At 35.2% G+C, this 24075-nt stretch overlaps 2 protein-coding genes across 2 annotated transcripts; both read right to left on the bottom strand.

The window, feature by feature from the left end:
• Nucleotides 1-2165: 2165 nt before the first annotated feature.
• LOC133204416 (uncharacterized) lies at nucleotides 2166-6160 on the bottom strand. Its single transcript, XM_061340142.1, has 3 exons — nucleotides 5602-6160; nucleotides 4240-4389; nucleotides 2166-2943 (listed from the first exon to the last, which is right to left on the bottom strand). Exons 1-3 carry the CDS (start codon nucleotides 5819-5821, stop codon nucleotides 2477-2479), a joined length of 837 nt encoding a protein of 278 aa, XP_061196126.1. The 5' UTR covers nucleotides 5822-6160; the 3' UTR covers nucleotides 2166-2476.
• Nucleotides 6161-14332: 8172 nt separating this feature from the next.
• LOC133204480 (S-adenosylmethionine synthase-like) lies at nucleotides 14333-24015 on the bottom strand. Its single transcript, XM_061340220.1, has 8 exons — nucleotides 23832-24015; nucleotides 19133-19333; nucleotides 18908-19020; nucleotides 18274-18417; nucleotides 17966-18184; nucleotides 17604-17786; nucleotides 17349-17482; nucleotides 14333-15211 (listed from the first exon to the last, which is right to left on the bottom strand). The coding sequence occupies exons 1-8, from the start codon at nucleotides 23965-23967 to the stop codon at nucleotides 15109-15111; spliced, it is 1233 nt and encodes a 410-aa protein (XP_061196204.1). The 5' UTR covers nucleotides 23968-24015; the 3' UTR covers nucleotides 14333-15108.
• Between the last annotated feature and the right edge of the window lie 60 nt (nucleotides 24016-24075).

The raw sequence follows: 24075 nt of genomic DNA, 5'->3' as shown, positions 1-24075 counted from the left end.
AAGCCTACCTAGACTGTTATGACCCATAAATGGTGTTGGGGGTCCAAATGATTGTGCTGTAGCAACTAAGTCCATCATGACTGGAACTTTACTCTTAACCTAGAATTATTTTTTTGGCACATAACTTTGTCAAAAAGTGTATTTTAACATATACATGACAATGACCCCCCAGGTCATCGGCTTTTCATTAATTTTGGGGGAAAGGAAAACTTTCAGGTCGAAGCTGTTCAATGTAGGCTTCCGAAGTATGATCAACACTGGTTAATGGTTTTCATCATTGCAATAAAAAAAAAAGGTTATAGATCATCAGGTCATCTTTAGGACCCTAAACTTTAAAATTATACTCTTTAAAAAAGAAACGCATAACAGGAACAATACATTAAAAAATATCCGATAGTTTTGTCATACATTTTTTTTAGATGGATATGATTCCTTCGAGTAAATTGCGTTATTTTTTATCGCAATTGTTAATTATACAGATATTTTCTACAAATCTGACAGACAAAAAGACCTGATTTTGCAAAATGCTAAAAAAAAAAAAAAAGAAAAAAGAAAAAAAAATTCTCAATTTTCATTTTTTGTTGGTTTCTGGTGCAATTCCTTCAGGCACAAAAGGGCTATCAAAAGCTGGAATTCTCGATATTTTGATTGCATCTGAATGTTGCATATCACAAAAAGGAAAATGGGCGACTGGAAGCAGGTGTACCACAGTCTACAATTGCAAGAGGTTTTAATGTTACGCACAGCACCATATCTAACCTAAAAAAAAACAACAAACAAACAAACAAATACCATTGACATGGAACACCCAATGTTCGCCAAAAATATGGCGGACCACGCGTGACATCAGCAGCAGAGGATCGCTTCAGTGGTTTACGTTATTTTCATGAATGTTTCACAATGACGTTATCAACAGCATTAGCTATCCCTGAATTGCACAGAACATCTAACAAGACCAATTGCAGTTGATTACGGAAATCTGGAATTATTGTTAGAGGATTATTTATGCCATTGTTCTGACCCCACAACACCTCAAATATCGACCTCAAAGTTCTCAGATCAACAGAGTATGGCCACAGCAACACCGCTGAACAATCTGGTTTAACTACTAGTCCAGAATGTTTATCGCAAAACGCACTGTAAGTTTAAGAGTGCATAAGCTTCGTAATGAACATTTAACAGAAAACTGCCTCCATGACGTTGATAGATTTGATGGTGGTAGTGTAATGAGATGGAAAACGGTATTACATAAAAGTAAGACTGATTTGGTTCATATTCAAAGGACCTTAATGGAAAAAGGTACTCTAACGATGTTCTACTTGCACATGCCTTTCCAGTATTGCAGCATCCTGCAGCCGTATTTTAATCTGACAATACACACCCACATACGGCTCTCTTGACAATCATATTCTTGCAAAGCAACAACAACCTGTTTCTTCTATGGTCATCGAAATCGCCAGATTTAAACCTAATCGAGCATGCATTGGACAAGATGGATTGGCATGATTTGCCAAAGACAATCGCATCCTCAGACTCTGCAACAGCTGACCAAAGCTCTACATTTAGAGTGGGAGAGTATTCCTATACAGTTTTTATTACACTCATTTGCTTCAATTAGATGCCGTTTTAGGCTATCATTTGTGTCTGTGGGAGGGAGGGGGCATACCAGATATTGATCGTTATTGACCTTTAACTGTCTCTGATTTTCAAATTCTTGAGTAATTATGACATTTAGATTGTAGACCTATTGTTAAATACATTTCTTTATTATGAATGCATCATTTTATTAAATAATCTTTATGTTCAATGTTTCACTAAAATTCTACTATATGCGTTTCTTTTTTTGAAGATTATATTTTGAAAGGGGTCGTCTTAGTGTTAGGGACAATTCCAGTTGGAAATCTGCAAACGTTAGTAGTCTCCGGCGAAACACGACAGTGACGCCGTACCCGATGAAAGTAATCATCATACGTTTTACATGACTGTGAAAGAGGTGTGTATATTATCTAAATTTGTGTACTTTTCACTTGTTTTTAATGCATTAGTATTTGCATACATATAATAATATACATATGTACAATATCATATAATAAAAATGTACAACAAAAGCACTAAAAAACTGAACAGTTTGAAAACATGTAACATTGATGAATAACTCATTGAGCTGTGGAGCAAAGAGATGTATTGTTATGAGAAAGGACGGTTGTAGAGATACGAAAATATGATTATGAAGTCATGAATAGCACCATTTGTGAATATTACAATATATGTACATATAAAGTTCTATACGCACTGTACATGGAATACAGATTGTCAAATATCAAAACTGGATTTTTATATCTAGATTGACTGTAATGCTATTGTGATCTTTCATGTCTTAAATGTTAATAATTCACCATTCTGGGGACAAAACTGCTTTGTATACTCAATATCCAAATACTCAATGAAAGACATGTCAAAAAACACCGATATGTCCTCAATATGACGGACTGACAGGAAACTTGTAAGGAATAGAATCCGCTGGGAAAATGGGCGACTTGCTCTCGGTGAATATTGGAGATTTGGAAATGTCTTCTTTGAATTCCATGCTTAAACTATTTAAAGAATTCACTTCCTGATGATTAGAAAATGAAATGTCAAGAGAGTGGACGCTGGAATGTAATGAACTTGACTGCAAGGTCCCCGTGTTGCCTAGCATCGTCATGCTACTATGGCAACTACGCTGTTCGTAAAATTGGCGGGTTTTCCTTTTCTGCTCCCGCTCTTTTCTTATGTTTTTGACATTATTGTGTATTCTAAATGAAATAACAACAACCATAAATATTGGCATAGTTCCTGCTACTGCAGATACAACAAGGGACCACGGGCCGTCTAGATCGTGGGTCTGTCGAAGCCGAACGTTATCAACACAGGCCTTTCCTACCGCTATCCACGTCAAGAGTGCTGAAAAAGAAAGTGACAGTAGTTATATAATGCTAACTGTTACAAGTACGCCAATGTCATTATATACAACGTATAAATGTTCACTCTGCGAGCTCTAAATGAAAGCAGGTTTTATTAATGAATGTGTATCGTAAGAACAACTGCCGGTTCTATTACATACGCTATCCAAAGTGATATAAGTGTCGAACGTACTTTTTGTTCATAGATAATTAATTTGGTCATCATTTTGAACTGCACTATTGCATTGATTTAGCAGATTACTCATACAACCGACATTCCTGAAAGTTAGTAGACGACAAATAACTCAATCATTTTATTTTTTTTAAACGACAAACGCAAACTGGTTTGTTCTGATAATTAGACGTGCACAAAAAGTATATAAATATTTGCCATTGTTCACTTCACACTAAACATGTGCAAATATATGCTGACTTTGGAAAATAAAACGATTCCTGTAACGCATAGACTTCAAGACCTCCTCAAAAAGATTCAATCTTTAAAGGACCTGGTATTTTAACAATGGAAGATAAACAAATTGATTATATTTACCCTCGATTACATCGAATTCCTGACATTCTCCAGAATTAAATTTCATAATCAGTCTATGTATAAAGTTGAGAATTAAAATTAAGATTTTAATCAATTAAGGAATGTAAATGAACTTTAAAATTTCATAAGATTTAATTCGCCCTTTAATCTGCCTTTAAAATGTGGTCGAGTTACCATAACCTGATAGGAACCGCAATACTCATTTGGTGGGCAATATTACGCCCTGTTGCTGAGAAATATATGGAACCACTCCACATGCAACATGTATAATGTGGACAGAAGTGGGCGATTAAAAGTATCTTTTAGCAGCAAAATACATTTGTTTTGATAATGATTTTATCTTTTGATGGGGCGTAATGATATAGATACAAATTACAAGTTAAAAGTTGTGCCAACATGTGGATTTCAATTTAATGTATACTCAATACTGTGTCCATTCTGGACTCCCTATACGAATAATGATGTAACGTTAATATTGAGCTGTTTGGAGCTTGTTTTTTTTATGTAGTGGTCCCAATACATGTAAAAATGAGGTGCAAATTAAACGTGGTGTGCGCCGGGTGTCCCCTTTTATGTCCATCACTGCTAGATAAAGTTGCTGACAGATATTCAGAATCAGGAAAAAAACAAAAAAAAACAAATGCATCCTGCATATTAAAAATAATTACACTATTTCAAAGGAATATCAAATTCATCATCAGGAGCCCACAAACCCCTTCGTAACATAATTTATTGATTTCTACGTACCTGATACAAGATAGAGGGCTACGGTTAGACAGCCGGCGAGGGTAGACCTCACAGAGTCCTCCCGGGGGTTATAGATGACTAGAAACACGGTGGCCAACATACAAAGGGCTACCCCAAACAATGTTAGAAGACCGTACTCCAGCCGCACGCCTGTTCAAAGAAACAAATTTAGAAATTTATTTCTTACTGCTATGATTAAATTGCAAACCAAAATGATGCTACATGTATTGTCTTGCTGTAAATTATGAATTTACGAGTGGCAATAAAATCTACAACAAGAAAACTAGTAAATTTGTATTTACTACCACCTGGTAAATTCAAAATATAGATGATACTATAAATACAACAAATTCATGCCATCCTAAACGTCTTCAGCCAATATAACACACAAAGACAGAGAAGAAAACCCTACAAAAGTACTCGCTCAAAAATTTACGCAATGAATAGAAAAACTCACTCAAAAGCTAAATCCAACGGGTTATATCCCCAGTAACCGTAACGCAAATTTATTTTAGAAGTCAAATTTATTGCTTTCCGTGGGAAAGTTCATATATGACTTGTGCGTCATGAACAGTTTTACACATCTTTTAAAGGAATAAAAAGAGCTTTTAAATTTTCATTAAAACGTATTTACAAGAAAATTTATCAAATGTATTTATTTAAAAGCGATAAATGGTCAACTATAAATTTACATTCTCACTTTAAAGAATTAGCCTAGATTACCAGAAATGGTATTTGAAGCTTAATTCAAAAGAATATTTAATCTGTACCAACAAAATGATATGTATAGAACAGGATATAAAGTAAATAGGAAGACATGCCAAAAAAAGGAAATGTATGTGATCATTTGTAGTGTTAGACAATAAAGTCATCATCACACATAGACAAAGTAATCGTGGCTCCGGGGGACTCGAGTGCCCTCTCACTCTGTCACATTAGACCATAGTAAAAATCCACTTCATCTTGCACGACAGTCAAAACAATGAATCACCGGCGTCTTATGTAATAATCAAAAAAGATGTATGACATACGATACACACTACCTAGCTCAAAATCTTAAGATTAAGTACATGTTCTTAAAAGTGCCATTGAGACAATAAAAGTGGGGGAAAACAACACTTAAAACTAGAGAAAATACGAGGGTAGACACTCATAGTTGATAGTGGCTAAAACATCTATGAAATTATTTATATAACTGTTTATAAAAAAATATTCTGTGTGAAATAATGTTTAAATTGTACATTTATATATGTTGAAATGCCTTTCGGGGCCCTTGATTGGTAAATAGAGTATCTTGTATTTTACTGTGTATCCTTGAAACTTCGATTATTTATTTAGAGAGAGAGAGAGAGAGAGACTTACTTCCTATGGTGGAATCTGAAGTGGTCAGTAGACTTTTACACAGGGATAGTCCTGAGGACACATCACAAGACAACGAGTACCACAATCCGTTCACAAGACGCCTGTCCTTGCTCACTATCACCACCCACCAGGGAGTGACGGTCCCTGTTATCAACCCCAGGGACGTGAATACCCCCAGGACCACCAGAATCTTCCTCCGAATGTAACACAACACTGTCATTATTACCGAGCCTCCTGCATTCTTCTGTCTTGTTTATGTGCCAGTACTAAATATATATCATAAACTGTCAACACACACTGAACGATGGCATTCCCTCGCCGTACAATACAGGTGTGACACAATGACGGGTTATTATGAACCTTCAGGTAACTTATCGTAAGTCCAGTGTTAATTATAAACGCCAAGCTAGCTGTCCTCGAATGAATGGAATACACAACATGTGCTTTGAGAGCTTCCCGGTGAGGTAATATCCGGTCCCCGATCTCAACGTTTAAATCTAGCTGATATGATAAGCACGCCTTTCTTAAATCTCGTTGTAACTTTCTACCCTACTTGATAGCAGGCTATGTCAACAATGTTTGAAAGGTCAACAGGAAGTTTAATTCTTATAAAGGGCCATTTTTAAAGGATGACTGCGTTCCCGGTCCATCATGAGTAATTCTTTGATTTCTATACAAAGGAAAATAATTGACACATAGCCAAATAATGAACAAAAGTTTTTTAAAGCAATGATAGAACAAGGATCTTATCTGTTTGTCAATTTATGGCAGTTTTTATTTCGAGGCTCGCTTTGTCATATGAGAGGATGCGAGTATATTGTTGATCGCTCAAGTGTATAAACAGACGACCACCGAAGTTGTCTAGAATACGTCGTATCTGTAAGTCACGCAACAGGTGCAAACATTTCTGCTAAAAATCACAAGACCTTACCCCCACCGCATCCCCGATATAGACCCCGACGCCTTAAATTTCGACTTTTTTCATAATTTATCTTTTAAATTCATATCATTAATTCGAAAAGTTATCTTAATCAAACATTTTATACATTAAAGTCATATAAGGCGTATTTTTTTTTTTAAAGTTCAGACTAACTAAAATTAAAAAAGATCTTTCCATTTGTCTTATTAGTTTATATAAAGATAAAACTTTCCTGTAAATTGCATGTAATTTAAATTAGTCACGTTTCAAAGATTAAACAATAACCGATTTATTTACCGACTTTGCATTTAATTAACAGACACAGTTTAAAAATCAATTTAACTATGGCAACATGAGGTTCATGAGGTCATTCAGGTTCAAAATCGGTGAAAATTTTAATTTGTACGTAAATAACACATATCATGTTTATCTACACTTAATATTTTTTACGCCATATATATAGCTTTAAAAATCTTTTTCAACTCTTTCAAGTTAACTTTTTGTTTTTACTTATGTACGAGGGTTGTTCGGAAAGTTCGTGGGCTTCTGTCATAACTTTTTTACTTAACGTCTTGAATATTAAATATTATTGGAAATGTTTTAACGATAAATTCAAAGGATGTGTATTAATTTTTTTTAAATATCGTGATTTATTTCAAACTTATCCAGAATCAAAAACTGCAAAAATCGTATCGCGGAGCAAGTCAAAACTTAATAATTTACAAACAATACACTAAATAATATCTGTAGTCATATTCTCTGTAAAATGGAGCAAAAACGAAAAAATTCTAGACGTTTAAATTAGGAACTCTTACATCGCTTCACATTCCAAATTATAGCTCAATACTTTGCTTTGTTGAAAAGAAATCAATTTCAGTAGATAGGTAATCCTCATTGAAAACAACAAAAAAGATGACGTTGTAGCACGTCACGGAGCAGCAGTTGACGATGCATTTTTGTTTTAGACTAGGGAAATCTCCCGAATAAACTCTGAGGAAGCTGCAGGAAGCAGGAAATATGTCAAAAGCGAGTCGTGCATGTGTGTGTAAATGGCACATGGTATTTGAGTGACAGAGACCGTATCGGACGAGGACGATCTGTGAAGAAACGGGTTAATTGTGAAAATCTGAACAAAAACTTTAAAAATTTGAACGTCACGGAAAGACATAGGCGCTTCACAGTTGCTGATCTTAAGCGGTAAAGGAAATTAAAACATTGACAAACGAAAACATGGAATGAAACTTCACACATCTACAAAATAAATATGTTTACATATGATTATGTGTCCATTTTAAATTTCTTAAAAACATTATAACGAAGATTGACATCGTCCACGAACTTTCCGAAAAACCCTCGTATATATAGAGTGGGATAGGGACTTTTATATGTCATAAAAAGATAATTTTATTATGAAAAAAGGCGAAAGCCCCGGGGGTCTTTATCAGGGGGAGTGGATCCTAACCGACGATTTTTTACACTTTAGTTAGCATTCATCTTTTCTATCTACACACTAAATTATAAATCATATGTTTTATTTTATATAAATTGTTAATGCTTTTGTAAGCAATAGTATGACCAAACGACGCAACCTCAAAATAACATATATTTTACCCGAGTCTAACGGAGAAAAACTTTTGATATGTGCATTTGTTATCCAATAATCATAATTCACTCATATGGTATGACACATTTTTCCGTAAAATTGCAATTTTTACCTCATTCGGTAAGTTCTATGTAATTTCATCGTAAATTTTATATGGAATGCTCAAACAATATGACATCAGAAAGGGGGATGGGTCCCCACATTCTATAAAGTTTCATCTCCTGGGAAAAATCTGTCATAGACCTAGGAAATGTTTAAACAGGCTACAAAGATATAAAAATACATCCAGAGTACCTGTTTTTAAGTGCCGAAAAAGATTCAGAGATGAGGCGAACACGTAAAGTCGATTTATAGGCCGGGTAGCCAAAATCAGTCACTTCGAAAAAGCGACGTTTCTCAAGTGCGGTAGATATTGAACTCTGATAAGCAAAAGGGGATCTTTCTCTATACATGTATTAAATCCATTTACAATATTATGCATTGAACTTAGCAATCTGATTAAAATCAGCTGTTCTGATACGCTACCGCTTACGAACGTTCGTAAGCGGTAGCGTATCAGAACAGCTGATTTTAATCAGATTGGACAAGCCCAAAAAAAGTTATCAGATGTAATTATTGAGGAGGCACATCCATAAATTAGTAGTATTGTGCTGTTTTCTATAGTATACTATATATCTGAATTTTAGGGGGGGGGCATGACTCCCTGCCCCCCTTTCCCCCGGTATATGTACATGTAATTGCTATCAATAAAAACTGTTCTTAACTTGCATTCACAGGCTGCTAAAACTGGTGTAGTATCATAGACTATCAATTAACTGGTATTGCCCATCTGTCGCAGGATCAAAGAGAGGTAACTCTAAATATTGTTAGCGCAAACGTAGGTCAACTCTTAAGGGGGGGGGTTATATTTAATTTGAGATCTTTGTTGTGATATGAATTTCTAATAATAATAATAATTTTAAAAGTGGAGAACAATTCATTCCTTATGATAAGATGTTTATTTCAAGTAAATACAATGCGGTGGTGCATTGTGTATGACTTCTTGCACATGGAAACTGGGCAAAAGACGGGCCTTTCGAAACACCATAACTAATACACCGTGCGTTAATTTCTCTTAGACTCGGTAGAATATGTTCGTATATGTTTGAACGTGAAAATTGTCTATAAAATTCATTGATGTTCCTCATCCCCAGGATCCCCATTTTCCTTTTGTGTTGTACATAGAGGAGCTGGTAGATCTGTTGTCTAAGCTACATGTGCTACTATCTGTGTTGTACATAGAGGAGCTGGTAGATCTGTTGTCTAAGATACATGTGCTACTGTCTGTGTTGTACATAGAGGAGCTGGTAGATCTGTTGTCTAAGCTACATGTGCTACTGTCTGTGTTGTACATAGAGGAGCTGGTAGATCTGTTGTCTAAGCTACATGTGCTACTGTCTGTGTTGTACATAGAGGAGCTGGTAGATCTGTTGTCTAAGCTACATGTGCTACTGTCTGTGTTGTACATAGAGGAGCTGGTAGATCTGTTGTCTAAGCTACATGTGCTACTGTCTGTGTTGTACATAGAGGAGCTGGTAGATCTGTTGTCTAAGCTACATGTGCTACTTTTTCATAGTAAAGCCAGTGGATCTATTGTCTAATCTACATGTCCTATCCTCTGTGTTGTTCATAGTAAAGCCGGTAGATCTGTTGTCTAGGCTACATGTCCTACCGTCTGTGTTGTCCATAGTAAAGCCGGTAGATTTGTTGTCTAAGCTACATGTCCTAACGTCTGTGTTGTTCATGATAAAGCCAGTAGATCTGTTGTGTAGGCTACATGTCCTACCGTCTGTGTTGTTCATAGTATAGCCGGTAGATCTGTTGTCTAAGCTACATGTCCTACGGTCTGTGTTGTTCGTGGTAATGCCGGTGGATCTGTTGTCTTAGCTACATGTCCTGTCGTCTGTATTGTTCATAGTAAAGCCGGTAGATATGGTGTTTAACCCTGTACTACATGTCCTACCGTCTGTGTTGTTCATAATAAAGCCAGTAGATCTGTTGTTTAAGTTATATGTCCTACCGTCTGTGTTGTTCATAGTAAAGCCGGTAGATCTGTTGTATAAGCCTGTACTAACTGTCCTACCGTCTGTGTTATTCATAATAAAGCCGGTAGATCTGTTGTCTAAGCTACATGTCCTACCGTCTGTGTTGTTCATAATAAAACCAGTAGATCTGTTGTCTAAGCTTCTTGTCCTATCCTCTGTGTTGTTCATAGTAAAGCCGGTAGATCTGTTGTCTAAGCTACATGTCCTAACGTCTGTGTTGTTTATAGTAATACCGTAGATCCGTTGTATAACCCTATATGTCCTACCCTCTGTGTTGTCCATAGTAAAGCCGGTAGATCTGTTGTCTAAGCTACATGTCCTAACGTCTGTGTTGTTCATAATAAAGCCAGTAGATCTGTTATGTAGGCTTCATGTCCTACCGTCTGTGTTGTTCATAGTATAACCGGTAGATCTGTTGTCTAAGCTACATGTCCTACCGTCTGTGTTGTTCATAGTAAAGCCGGTAGATATGGTGTATAACCCTGTACTAGATGTCCTACCGTCTGTGTTGTTCATAGTAAAGCCGGTAGATCTGTTGTATAAGCCTATACTAACTGTCCTACCGTCTGTGTTATTCATAATAAAGCCAGTAGATCTGTTGTCTAAGCCTCTGCTACATAGTACAACTGGTAGTTCTGTTGTCTAAGCTATATGTCCTACTGTCTGTGTTGTTTTTAAATAAAACCAGTAGATCTGTTGTCTAGGCTACAGGTCATACCGTCTGTGTTGTTCATAGTAGAGTTGGTAGGTCTGTTGTCTAAGCTATGTCCTACCGTCTGTGCTGTTCATAATAAAACCAGTAGATCTGTTGTCTAAGCTACATGTCCTACCGTCTGTGTTGTTTATAGTAATGCCGTAGATCCGTTGTATAACCCTATATGTCCTACCCTCTGTGTTGTTCATAGTAAAGCCGGTAGATCTGTTGTCTAAGCTACATGTCTTAACGTCTGTGTTGTTCATAATAAAGCCAGTAGATCTGTTATGTAGGCTTCATGTCCTACCATCTGTGTTGTTCATAGTATAGCCGGTAGGTCTGTTGTCTAAGCTACATGTCCTACGGTCTGTGTTGTTCACAATAAAGCCGGTAGATCTGTTGTCTAAGCTACATGTCCCACCGTCTGTGTTGTTCACAATAAAGCCGGTAGATCTGTTGTCTAAGCTACATGTCCCACCGTCTGTGTTGTTCATAGTAAAGCCGGTAGATCTGTTGTCTAAGCTACATGTCCTACCGACTGTGTTGTTTATAGTTATGCCGTAGATCCGTTGTCTAACCCTATATGTCCTACCCTTTGTGTTGTCCATAGTAAAGCCGGTAGATCTGTTGTCTAGGCTACATGTCCCACCGTCTGTGTTGTTCACAATAAAGCCGGTAGATCTGTTGTCTAAGCTACATGTCCCACCGTCTGTGATGTTTATAGTAAAGCCGGTAGATCTGTTGTCTAAGCTACATGTCCTACTGTCTGTGTTGTTCATAGTAAAGCCAGTAGGTCTGTTGTCTAAGCTACATGTCCTATCGTCTGTTTTGTCCGGTTTTTCTCTCGTCTCTTCTGACTTTACCTGACAATCCTGTTTATCTTCTTCCACCTTTCAGAGTAGTTGTCCACTGTCCAAGATGGGTAAATTATTCAATTTTTAAGTTTGTTCTCAACAATCAGGATGAACCTTAGATTTGTTTTCTCTCCAACGTACCCATTCTATATGTGTACTGTTATACAGTGTTGTCTATGTTTAGAACTTCAACATAAAGAAATCCAACTTGTACTCACAATTCACTTTTTAAGGATGAAATTCTTCAGAATCACATTTCAGTCTTTCATGCTTTCAACATTCCAGTGTAAATGTGCTTGGGAAACCACCCCCTCCCCGCTCCGTCCCCCAAAGGTTCTTCAACTTATTTAACAAAATATTTTTATGACACATTTACAAATGGTTACAATTAAAAAATCCAATCGCTGATATTAAAAGAGAAGGTATTGGTGAGTGATTTTTTTTTTCAAAAGATAATTTTTAGGTTATAAAACTTCATGAAATATGCAAAAGTAAATCCTGTATAAACTGTTTTACAATTCTGTTACATTTTTTTTTGTATTCTCTCCTCAAACGTCCTCAGAAATTTTGAAATTAATTGTAGCTGTTTATATTCTCAAGTTGGCCCCTCGTAGACCTCCATTCTCAATTACATTCGACTGTTATTTAAATCCTCAACAAAATATGAAAATAATGATTTACTCAAGCACTTTAAAGACACACATTAAATTGCTATGTATGCATAGCAAATATAATACTTTTACTCATGCGAGAAAATATTTAGTGCTAATAGGTTAGTGCTTGTAAATATTGTCGTCATAAAAACTGGGCATTGTAACAAGGAACGCTTAGATATAAAACAAATGTAAACATATTTGTTATATTACTTATATATATATATATATATATATATATATATATATATATATATATATATATATATATATATATATAATTATATATACCAATCATATAACTGACAGTTTTCTTTCAAATATCACTTGAAACATTTTTTTGAAGAAGAATATTAAAAGATTCTGTTTGATAGGAAGATAAACTTCAGTTTATTACAGAAACATTAGAGATTTGTTCGTTTGATACTATCGGTTGCTGAGCGTGCACTCTAAAATCATTATACCACCAGAACACTGAAAGTTTGCTTTTGCCTTGTTTCCTTTTAATTTCCCGGGCCACAATGCCACCGCTAAGAAATTTCGGATTTCTATAGGGTGGGGGTGTCTTTGAATATTTATCTTTTTAAATACAAAACTTTCTTCAATTAAATTAATGTCATGTGTCTTACCAATGATTGTCATCATCCATCGCGTTTTGAACCATATGCCTCGGAAATTCTCTTTACCGAGCTGCTTGCAACCCCTCCAAAAACTCTAAAAGCTTTCAAACAACCTTCAGTGAAATCATTTTAAGTAATTGGGTGTCGTTTGCCGTTTGGCAATGTAACCGTTTCTTGTAGAAATAAAACTGCAAAATGGTATGGGATTGGATTCGGTCTTTTATTCCATGGAGATATGTTCAAACGATGTAACGATGATCTAATTTTAGGTGATATTTATAGATGATGTTTTTATATCTAATAACCCTAAAATAACAATAACTACATGTATAAGTACATAGACAACATATAGACAAGCACATTCACTTCACAACTCAAACGATCCACAATTGAGACAAATAACGTTCATTTAGGCCATTCACAATTTACAGAAACGCACTCAAAGGGCAATAATCCTTTCTCTATGTTGAAATATTTATAATACGATAAAAACACGGTAAGTTAGACATACCAGATTGTGGAACTGAGTGATTTATCTTCATATGACTTTTAGATCTATTTACTAGTCTCGAAAGAAAATGATACTCAGTTTTTTTTATTAGGGTTCGACCCCACGAGTACCACATTTTTTAATAAAAGAATAAAGTTTGCCAAGAAAATTTTCCACAGAAAAGTTTTGTTTATCATAATTTCATAAACTTCAATAATGAGAACGTTACTCTAAATACAAAATTGTAAATATACAAATTGAACATTTTATATATCTGAAGCTATAGGCTTTCACCCATCTCCTTTCAAAGAAATAATGCATTTTTTTTCTAAATAATTAATAGAGCCCCCCCCCCCAACACACACCAGAATCCCTGACCCTGAGACCAAAAACTTAACAATTTTGGAAGAGGCATCCTTGCTTGTCATAATCATTCTATCATTTTGTCTGCTAAATACCCAGGATCAAAGAAGAAGAAATTTAAATTATCTATGCATTTTTAATATCTGATCTATAGACCCCTGCCCTAACCCAAGAGAACCCCCAACCTTGAGGCCATGAAATTCAATAATTTGGAAGAAACATCCTTGCTCTACTTTATCTGCTAAATTCTCAGGAGCTGAGAAGAAGAGTTTTGAAGAATTTTAAATGCATTTTCACTACAATAATCAATAAAGCCCTGCCCTAAAACCAGAACCCTGGGGCCTTGAAATTCAAAAATTTTGGAAGATAACATTTTGACGACTGGAAGGACACCTTCCCATTGCTCAAGCTCTTCTGATCTTCTAAAAAAACAAGCACACACAGATTAATAGCCATTTTTCACATCTTTTATTGATCCCACATACATCTGTAGGTACAACTTTAGTTTTGTATCAGGTCCAAGAAACCTGATGATACACTGTAACAGTACTAATGTTGGAATGCAGTTGAACTGTCTTGAACAAAAAGCAGCAATGTAAGTATTTCATGATTAATTTGACTCACATTTCTCATTTCACAAAGGTAAATTGTTACAATACAGTTATCAATGTAGTATGTTGAATATGATTCATTATTGAACTGTATATTAAAAGAGTTTACATAGGAAAATAAAACAATCTTAATAAAAAGTCACGACATAAAAACATCTCATTGCAAATACTGGTAACAATTCATTACATTTCTACAATAATAAAAATTGCAGTATTTAGCTAAATATATAACAATATAAATTCATATAAATAATGATTATGGGATGCCCGAGTGTTTATAAATAGTGCTCTTTTCCCAATGAATTTTCATAAACACAAGACAAATGTGTGCATATAAAAAGACAACTAGAAAATCACACATTTGCAATAATTAAAAGACGGAATCTGAGCAGAGCTTGAGGACTATATAACCCGCTCATACTGACACAAATAATGACAAGCTCTAGGATTATATGGCATTGATCATAATTTGTGTCGAGTGTAACTATAATGTCAGTTCTTTCAAGTCTGGTCTGACTAGTCTTTTAACTACTGTGGCTACTCCCCTTCGGAATCACAAATGTTTAATGTTTGTATATACAAATATGACATTGAGAATGGGACTCCCAGAAGTGGCTTATAGAATAAGCTTCTTTGGTACTTCCCATGGGAAATCTGGACGGCCAAAATGTCCGTAACAAGCTGTCTTTTGGTAAATAGGTGCCCTCAAATTCAATTCCCTAAAATAAACAAGAGGCCCAAGGGCCTTAACGGTCACCTGAGTATAATACAACAATTTAGAAGTTAAATACACTGATAGATGAAGCATTGTTGCCCTAGCCCCCCCCCCCCCCCTCCTCAAGAACCCCAAAAACTGAGGCCATATATTTAAAAATTTTGGAAGAGGCATCCTTGTCTATCATAATCATGCACTTAGTTTGTTTAAATAATCTCCAGTAGCAGAGAAGTTTTTCAAAGAATCAATGCATTTTCACTATATAATCAATAGAGCCCCGCCCTAACACCAGAACCCCTGACCCTGGGGCCATGAAATTCACAATTTTTGAAAAGGCATCCTTATGCATTTAAATAGTCTCCAGTAGCAGAGAAGAAGATTTTCAAAGAATCAATGCATTTTCACTATACAATCAATACAGCCCCACCCTAACACCAGAACCCCTGACCCTGGGGCCATGAAATTCACAATTTTTGAAAAGGCATCCTTATGCATCATAACCATGCACTTAGTTTGTTTAAATAATACCCAGGAGCAGAGAAGAAGATTTTCAAAAAATTAAAGCATTTTTACTATATAATCAATAGAGCCCCGCCCTAACACCAGAACCCCTGACCCAGGGGCCATGGCTTTCACAATTCTGGAAGAGGCCCACCTCCTCATCATAACTACGTACTTAGTTACTTTATTAAATACCCAGGAGCAAAGAAGAAGATTTTCGAAGAATTAATGCATTTTCACTATATAATTTATAGAGCCCTGCCCTAACACCAGAACCCCTGACCCTGGGGCCATGAATTTCACAATTTTGGAAGAGGCACTCTTGCTCATCATAACTATGTACTTAGTTCCTTTATTTAATACCCAGGAGCAGAGAAGAAGATTTTCAAAGAATTAATGCATTTTCACTATATAATCAATACAGCCCCACCCTAACACCAAAACCCCTGACCCTGGGGCCATGAATTTCAAAATTTTGGAAGAGGCACTCTTGCTCATCATAACTATGTACTTGGTAACTTTATTTAATACCCAGGAGCAGAGAAGAAGATTTTCAAAGAATTAATGCACTTTCACTATATGATCTATATAGCCCCACCCTGGGGCCAGAACCCCTGACCCTGGGGCCATGAATTTCACAATTTTGGAAGAGGCACTCTTGCTCATCATAACTATGTACTTAGTTCCTTTATTTAATACCCAGGAGCAGAGAAGAAGATTTTCGAAGAATTAATGCATTTTCACTATATAATCAATACAGCCCCACCCTAACACCAAAACCCCTGACCCTGGGGCCATGAATTTCACAATTTTGGAAGAGGCACTCTTGCTCATCATAACTATGTACTTAGTTCCTTTATTTAATACCCAGGAGCAGAGAAGAAGATTTTCAAAGAATTAACGCATTTTCACTATATAATCAATACAGCCCCGCCCTAACACCAGAACCCCTGACCCTGGGGCCATGAATTTCACAATTTTGGAAGAGACAGTCTTGCTCATCATAACTATGTACTTAGTTCCTTTATTTAATACCCAGGAGCAGAGAAGAAGATTTTCAAAGAATTTATGCACTTTCACTATATGATCTATATAGCCCCACCCTGGGGCCAGAACCCCTAACCCTGGGGCCATGAATTTCACAATTTTGGTAGAGGGCTCAATGCTTATTACAATGATGCCAACAGTTTGACTGCTTCATGTCCGGGAGTAAAGAAGAAGATTTTTAAAGATTGCATTATTTTTGGTGGTTTTAGCCCCACCCCTCAGGCCCCGGGGGGGCAGGGACCATGAAATTCACAATTTTTGTTCCCCTTCACCCATAGATGCTATATACCAAATTTGGTTGAAATTGGTTGAGCGGTTCTAGAGAAGAAGTTAAAAATGTTCAAAAGTTAACGCACGACGGACGACGCACGACGACGGACAAAAACAGATAGCAATAGGTCACCTGAGTGACTCAGGTGACCTAATAATGCATACCTTTATTATATCATGTATACTTATTGCAATATTTCAAGTTCTTAAAACTGAATGAATATGAACACACCACCAAAATAAATTTATACATTCTATATGATGCATACTGAAAAAAGTATTGCATTTAATGACCAAATTCAGAATGGAATGAAAACACTTACTTTACAATTCTTCCTGGCCTCAAGTCAAAGTTCTTATTGATCACTTCTAGGAGTTGTTTCTCAGAATATTTTGATGTTCCATAACTAAACACAGTTATGGAAACTGGTTCAGGGATACCAATGGCATAGGAGACCTATAAAATAATAACAAAAGGTCAAACTTTAATGTTATCAAATTAGGACAAAGGGTTTCTTCTCTTTGTAAGCCTTCCTCTTCCCTGAACACCTATAACATTCAATAAAGGTCTTACTAACCTGTACGAGAACACGTTTGCACAGACCGGCTTTGACTAGAGACTTGGCTACCCATCTGGCTGCATAGGCAGCAGATCTGTCCACCTTAGAGAAGTCTTTTCCCGAGAAAGCACCACCACCATGAGCACCCCAACCTCCATATGTATCCACAATGATTTTCCTACCTGTTAAACCAGCATCACCCTGTTACATAAAATTTAAAGAATTACTTCTCAACAACACAATATTCTTTCGTCTTATATTCAATTAAATCATTTTTTCACCACATGTGAACATATTGCTACATTTTCAAACACCAAAATGAATTTAATCAGCTTGTTGAGATATAATGAAGACTTGAGTACTAAAAACAGATCTAGTACCTGTGGTCCACCAATAATAAATTTCCCTGATGGCTGTATGTGATATCTTGTGTCTTTGTCTAAGTATTTCTGTGGAATCACATAGTAAACAACTTTCTCCATCAACTCTTTCCTCAACCTTTCTAGAGTCACAGTTTCATCATGTTGAGCAGAAATTACAACTGAATGAACACGGAGTGGTACACAAGCTCCCTTATCATATTTGTACTCTATTGTAACCTATGAAAAAATATTGCAAGATTATAAAAATGACCTACAAAAATTCTGAAAAGTGGAGAGAATTATTTTTTCTATAACCAATTCCTTACTTGTGTCTTTGTATCAGGCCTGGCCCAGCTTAATTCTCCGGTTCGTCTAAGCTGGGCAATTCTGGCATTGAGCTGATGTGACAAAACAACTGTCAAAGGCATGCATTCCTCAGTCTCATCTGTGGCATATCCAAACATAAGACCCTGGGAAAAGATTTTTTGTGAAAAAAGGTTTCCTGGGTAAAAACAAAAGGTGGCTTGAGACTAGTTAATTTTGAAGTATTCAAGTCAATTAAATCTTCACAGGTCAGCTGCACCATTGAAACAAAGTAACCAATCAAGCTGAATTTGGATAGTTCAAATGACCAGTGAAAATCTCTACTGGTGAAAAATATTTTTCTCATCATGCATATGTTCCTCTGTATAAATCTGATGGCATGCATTGTTCCTGCTATTTAACATCAAGTTAAAAACTTTTTTTAAATATAAATTTAAATGAACTTAACACTTGAATGACAGATTAAAGAAAAAAAAAGTAATACAACCCATCCTAAATCAAGATCTCAGTAGGTCACCCTGCTCTACATTTACCATCACTGTTTGGTAGTAACGGCATTTAAAATATCCAAACTTCCTTTTAAAAGTTTAAAATCATGTATGTCCTAGATAGAGATAAGAAAGACTGGTCATTTACCTGGTCTCCTGCTCCAATATTATCATCGTCTCTGTCAACATGCACACCCTGGGCAATGTCAGGGCTCTGCTGTTCCAGAGCAATCAAAACATTGCAGGTCTTGTAGTCGAAACCTTTAATGATGAGAAAAATGGAATTCACTTTGGCTCATGATTCTTTTTAGTCATTAAATTCATTCAGCAAGTGCTTGACATAGGACTCTTTGTTGTCATTAGGTATAATTACCTTTGCTAGAGTCATCATATCCTATTTGTTTGATGGTGCCACGAATCACCTCCTGGTAATCTACTACAGCTTTAGAGGTGATTTCTCCACACACCAAGATCATTCCTGTCTTGGACACCGACTCACATGCCACTTTAGCATTAGGATCCTGTTTCAGATGAGCATCCAATATTGCATCACTAACCTGATCACAGATTTTGTCTGGAAATAAAAAAGTAAGTTACTTAATTTTCAAAAAGGAAACAAGATGCCATATGCTGGGATAAAGCATTCTTTTAAAAGTCAATAGCAATAGTCCAAGTTTAAATGATATCAGGATAACTTCCTACATGCTTCAGTGACACCAGAGTTTGAGGTCAGGTGATCTCCATTAGATTTAAATATAATTAATTTGAACATTTAAACATAACAGTGAATAAAAGCATGCATTCTCTCCCCATCCACTCTGTAGATGATGAATGACCTACTGATGATAATTCACTTACAGAAACTATTACTGTGACAGTGTAAAATTTATTCACATATTCTACAAAGAGGAATTGGTCTAAAAACTTTCAAACATTCATATATTCATAAAATTTTTTAGTGGTTTTATTTATATATAATGATTTCGGAGATTACTCTGCTATGGAAAGTGCAAATATTCTAGACAACTCCCAGAACTGAAATTATTGAAACTAATTTGCAAGAGAGACCAAGGGACCACAACACTCACCAGAGTTGCCTTCTTCCTACCATTCTTTTTCAGATAAGTGATAAAGAAGTTTTTCCTTGGAACTCACACTACATGAAGATGCTTTCATATCAATACGACTCACTGGGGATCTGTTGACCTTGAGAGGACCAATTTTAATGTTTTAATAGCCCATATTTGAACAATTTAATCTGACACTACATGAAGATGCTAATAGTGACAATACAGGAATGTTCCTAAGAATTGAAATAGCAAGGGGACATTAAATAAGTAGAAAAGGGAATACCAGAGTAACCGGGGGATTACATCATAATAGGCGGGGAAATTTCCTGGCCCTGGGTCTAAGGGACAACCCTGTAATATGGTGGCCCTAATGTGTTTCAAAGATAATAAAGATAATTCCTAAATAATCTTGTATAAAAGTTATTTTTTGTCTTTTCTGGCCCAGTGATTTTGAAGAAAGATTTTACCATGTATTATCTCCTCTTGACAGCAGGGATTGCTTTTCATATGTATAAACTCAAGTCCCCTTCATCCAGTCTATATGAAAGTCACTGTACCATTGGGTTATACCACTAAGATTCAGGATTCAGGACTGATTGATAAAAAACAAGGCCAAAATCTGAATTTACATTTACACAGGATCCCTTTGTTCATAAACTCCGTCTATTGAACAATTTATCAGTATTGCATGATTTTTTTTTCCTCTCCTAATTGAAATTTCCTCCGTTGAATATATGCAGATAGATAACTCATAGATTCAGTTGGGAAAATTAATTATTGAACTTAAGAGAAACCATTAGGAGTTGTTTTAGGAAACATTTATATCAGTGTTCCAGCTAGGGTGAAATAGAGGGGCGCCGCGCCCCGCCCTCAAATCAGTACGCCCCTCTGCCCCCCACAAGCGCCCCCGTGTCCCCTGTTAGTGTCCTGTATTATTCTGACTGTCCTTTTCCCTCATTAGAATAATTAGTGTGTTCCAATGCAGATTACCTAAGGACAATCAGCAATTCACATCTCCTGTCATAGACGATTACGCAATGAAACTCGCATTACGGTACCTATGTAATGTACAGGTGCCCACTTTCAATTACAGGTGATTAGGTAATTACTTTGATCACTTGACAGTCTGAATAGGGGTTAAAAGTTCAAATACTTTGAGAATGTCCAAGTTATCTGTTTTAATTAATATAAAACAAGAGTCTTGTATTATAGCGTTCTAAAAATAAATCGGGAAGTGAAAGTAGAATTAACATTGACCTTCATTTCTTATTTATAAATTCTTGACGTTTTTCTGAAAAAAAAAGAAGGAATTCAATATTTAATAGCGCAGAAACAAGTATAAATGTATTCATTCATTTTCTCCTTAATTATGATTTTTGACACTCTGGAAGGTATTTTATGAGATTACAGATATGTACATATTAAATGTGTTCTATTTCATTGCAGACTGAAGTTTAAAATCTTAATTTAATTAATTAAGTATCTGCTTATAACATGACCAATATGATAAAACAAGCAAAAGAGATATTGGCTTTAATTTGTAAGTTTAATACTAGTACTAATATGTTACTTATAACCCACAAATACTGTATCCATATTTTATACATTTGCCAAAAACAGACTCAATCACATGTAGCACATGTACTGCACTGAATAATGTGAGACACCAGCTAGTTTACAAGAATTATGGTTCTGTTTCTGAAAATAGGAAATAAGAATAGAAAATGATTAAAAAAGAAGAAGAAAAGTAATATTTATTCTAAGAGGATTTTTAAAATTCCTTTTATATGTTAATTTATATACTAGCTATAGATTAAGCCTAATGTGTGTTTATATATCTTTCAAATCAATAATGTTAAAAAAATTAATATTTGAAGGAGTTCATTATTATAAGGGTGAAGTAATGAGATAAGCCTATGTAACAAAAACTCGTGACAAACGGTATACGTGGCGAAAAAGTGCCCTCCTCTTTCAGATCCTAGCTGGAACACTGTATATTAACAGTGCAATTTAAGTTGAAAAAATTCTTTGAAACTGTGCATTTCCTTTGATTAACCAGAAAGAGAGAACATTGTACACACATGTATACTACCTACCTTTACAAAAGGAAAATTATTAATAGTAAACTTGTTCACTTATTAAAATTATTTTCTCTGGGTTTATTTAACGAGGTTCGCTCCTGAGCTTTTGAGCAGATTTTTATCTTAACCTATATTTAAAAAAATCTGCATAGTGTATTAATTCTTGCAGTAAATTTGGATTCTACAATGCCAGTTAAACTATATTCAGTTAAAACTCCATGATTAAATCCCATACCAAAAGCATTAAGTAAGGAACTATATTTTGTGGCGGAAGTTTTTTTTTTTTTGAAGAAAATGATCATTTTTTTCTCTTTTGAAGTATTTAAAGTACATTAAGTTTGGATTCCTATTATTACATGCAGTCTGCACACAGAGTTATTTTGTGCAGTGAACTGTTTTATACTGGTCCTAAATTATACATTAAATAATCTGTCATGAATTCTATCATCATATTTGATAAATAGAGCAAATATATTCTGAAAATCAAGGGGAAAAAAAAGCCCTAATTTAAGCTTAAATTAGCACTATTTTAGTAATATCTAAAAATTAACATCACAGACCCCCACTTTTTTCTTTTCTGAATATATAAAATACTTTTAATGATTCTTCTTAAATTCAGTAAAATGTCATTACTTTCAAATGATTTTTTTGCTTGTTAAATTTTTAATGCCAGCAAAAAGATTTTTTTTTTGAGTGCAAAAAGGTCAAATAATTGAACATGCAGAGTAATTTGAAAATTTGTTTGTTGTCAAAAATTTTAATGTGTCTACTCAAGATGAAATAAGACTGTGGTATGTTCCTGTAATTTATTTGAATAAAAATTTTTGGAGGAAAACTTTTAAAATTGATTTAAAATTAAAGATTTAAAATTAAAATTGATTTGTGTAAGACGTATTTACAGTGCAAAAAGGTCAAACTAAATGCTCTGTAGCGCCAAAAGAAGCGCATTGACCCCCATTTTTTGTTTTGAATTTTAATTAAGCTATGTGTATAAATTCTAAAAATATACTTGATAAAAAATTCTCATAACTTTTGATGGCAGGATCCAACCTCCTAAAGGTTCATTTTCACATCGTTAATTCCCAATCCCCCTTAAATCACGATATGTTAATAGTTTAATAAGAAAAAGCTCAATCTCGTATGTAAATGCTTGGTCTGGTAAAATACATGTTTTACCATATCTTATGTCCTGTTAAAATTTTATATATATTTTTTTTTTTGTAGACTGCCCAAAAGATGCTCTGTGTCAAGTTGATTGAAATTAGCCTCATGTTATGGAAAAAATCTTTAAATGTGAAAGTCTACAAAGACATGCAGAGAGATGCCTAGGACGTACAGCTCATTGGCCCAAGTGAATAAAAATGTACACAATTCCTAATTGATAAAATAAAAACTTATTCGTAATGTGTGTATACAATATATTACACCAAGTTCAACAAATGCATATTCATGTTTTCCATATTCAGCTCTGCAGGAATTCTCATGACCTGCAAGTTTATGCCAGTTACTAGTCCTTTAAATATTCTTCATTGTGTTTTGCAACATCAATGTGCACTGCAATGTTACCAGTGGAATCTTCAACTGATGTTAATACTCTATTCCATAAGACTGATAAACATATTCTTTTCACTCCATAACAAGTCCATAAACTAGCACAGACATAACACTAGGTCATTATTGAGCAATACTTGCAACACAAAAGGACAACAGGATCAATGCTTGAACAATACATAAACCCGATTAGTGTCACTTGTCTCAACAGGTCAGTCAGTTTACCCATTCAAGCAATCGAAACATTTTTAATTTCCTACATTTTATAAACAAAAACACGTGTTTGTTAGAAGCCATGATGCAACAATTATGCATCATCTCTCGTATCCAAATATTTGTTGATAAAAATGTTAAAACTTGAGTTTTTTACCTGGATGTCCCTCTCCCACTGATTCTGATGTGAACAAAAAGCTGCCAATATCGTCCTGGCTGCATTCTTCGGCATAATGGTGGTTTATTTCTTGGTAATGACTTCCATTGAGACCGTTCACTGATGGCGTAGACATCTTGTATTGTTACGATGTTTCTACTGAGTGGAAAAGAGGCCACAGAGAAGGTCTCTGTGCAATTTATAGAAAGCATTGAGACCACGTGATTATTTCATCTCCAATAAT

This window comes from Saccostrea echinata, unplaced genomic scaffold, assembly GCF_033153115.1.
Source record: "Saccostrea echinata isolate AGI-Se365-2 ecotype Australia unplaced genomic scaffold, CSIRO_AGI_Sech_v1 ptg000053l, whole genome shotgun sequence".
Lineage (NCBI taxonomy): Eukaryota > Metazoa > Mollusca > Bivalvia > Ostreida > Ostreidae > Saccostrea > Saccostrea echinata.
Note: the sequence above shows the minus strand (reverse complement) of the source record. Positions and strands in the feature narration are given on the sequence as shown.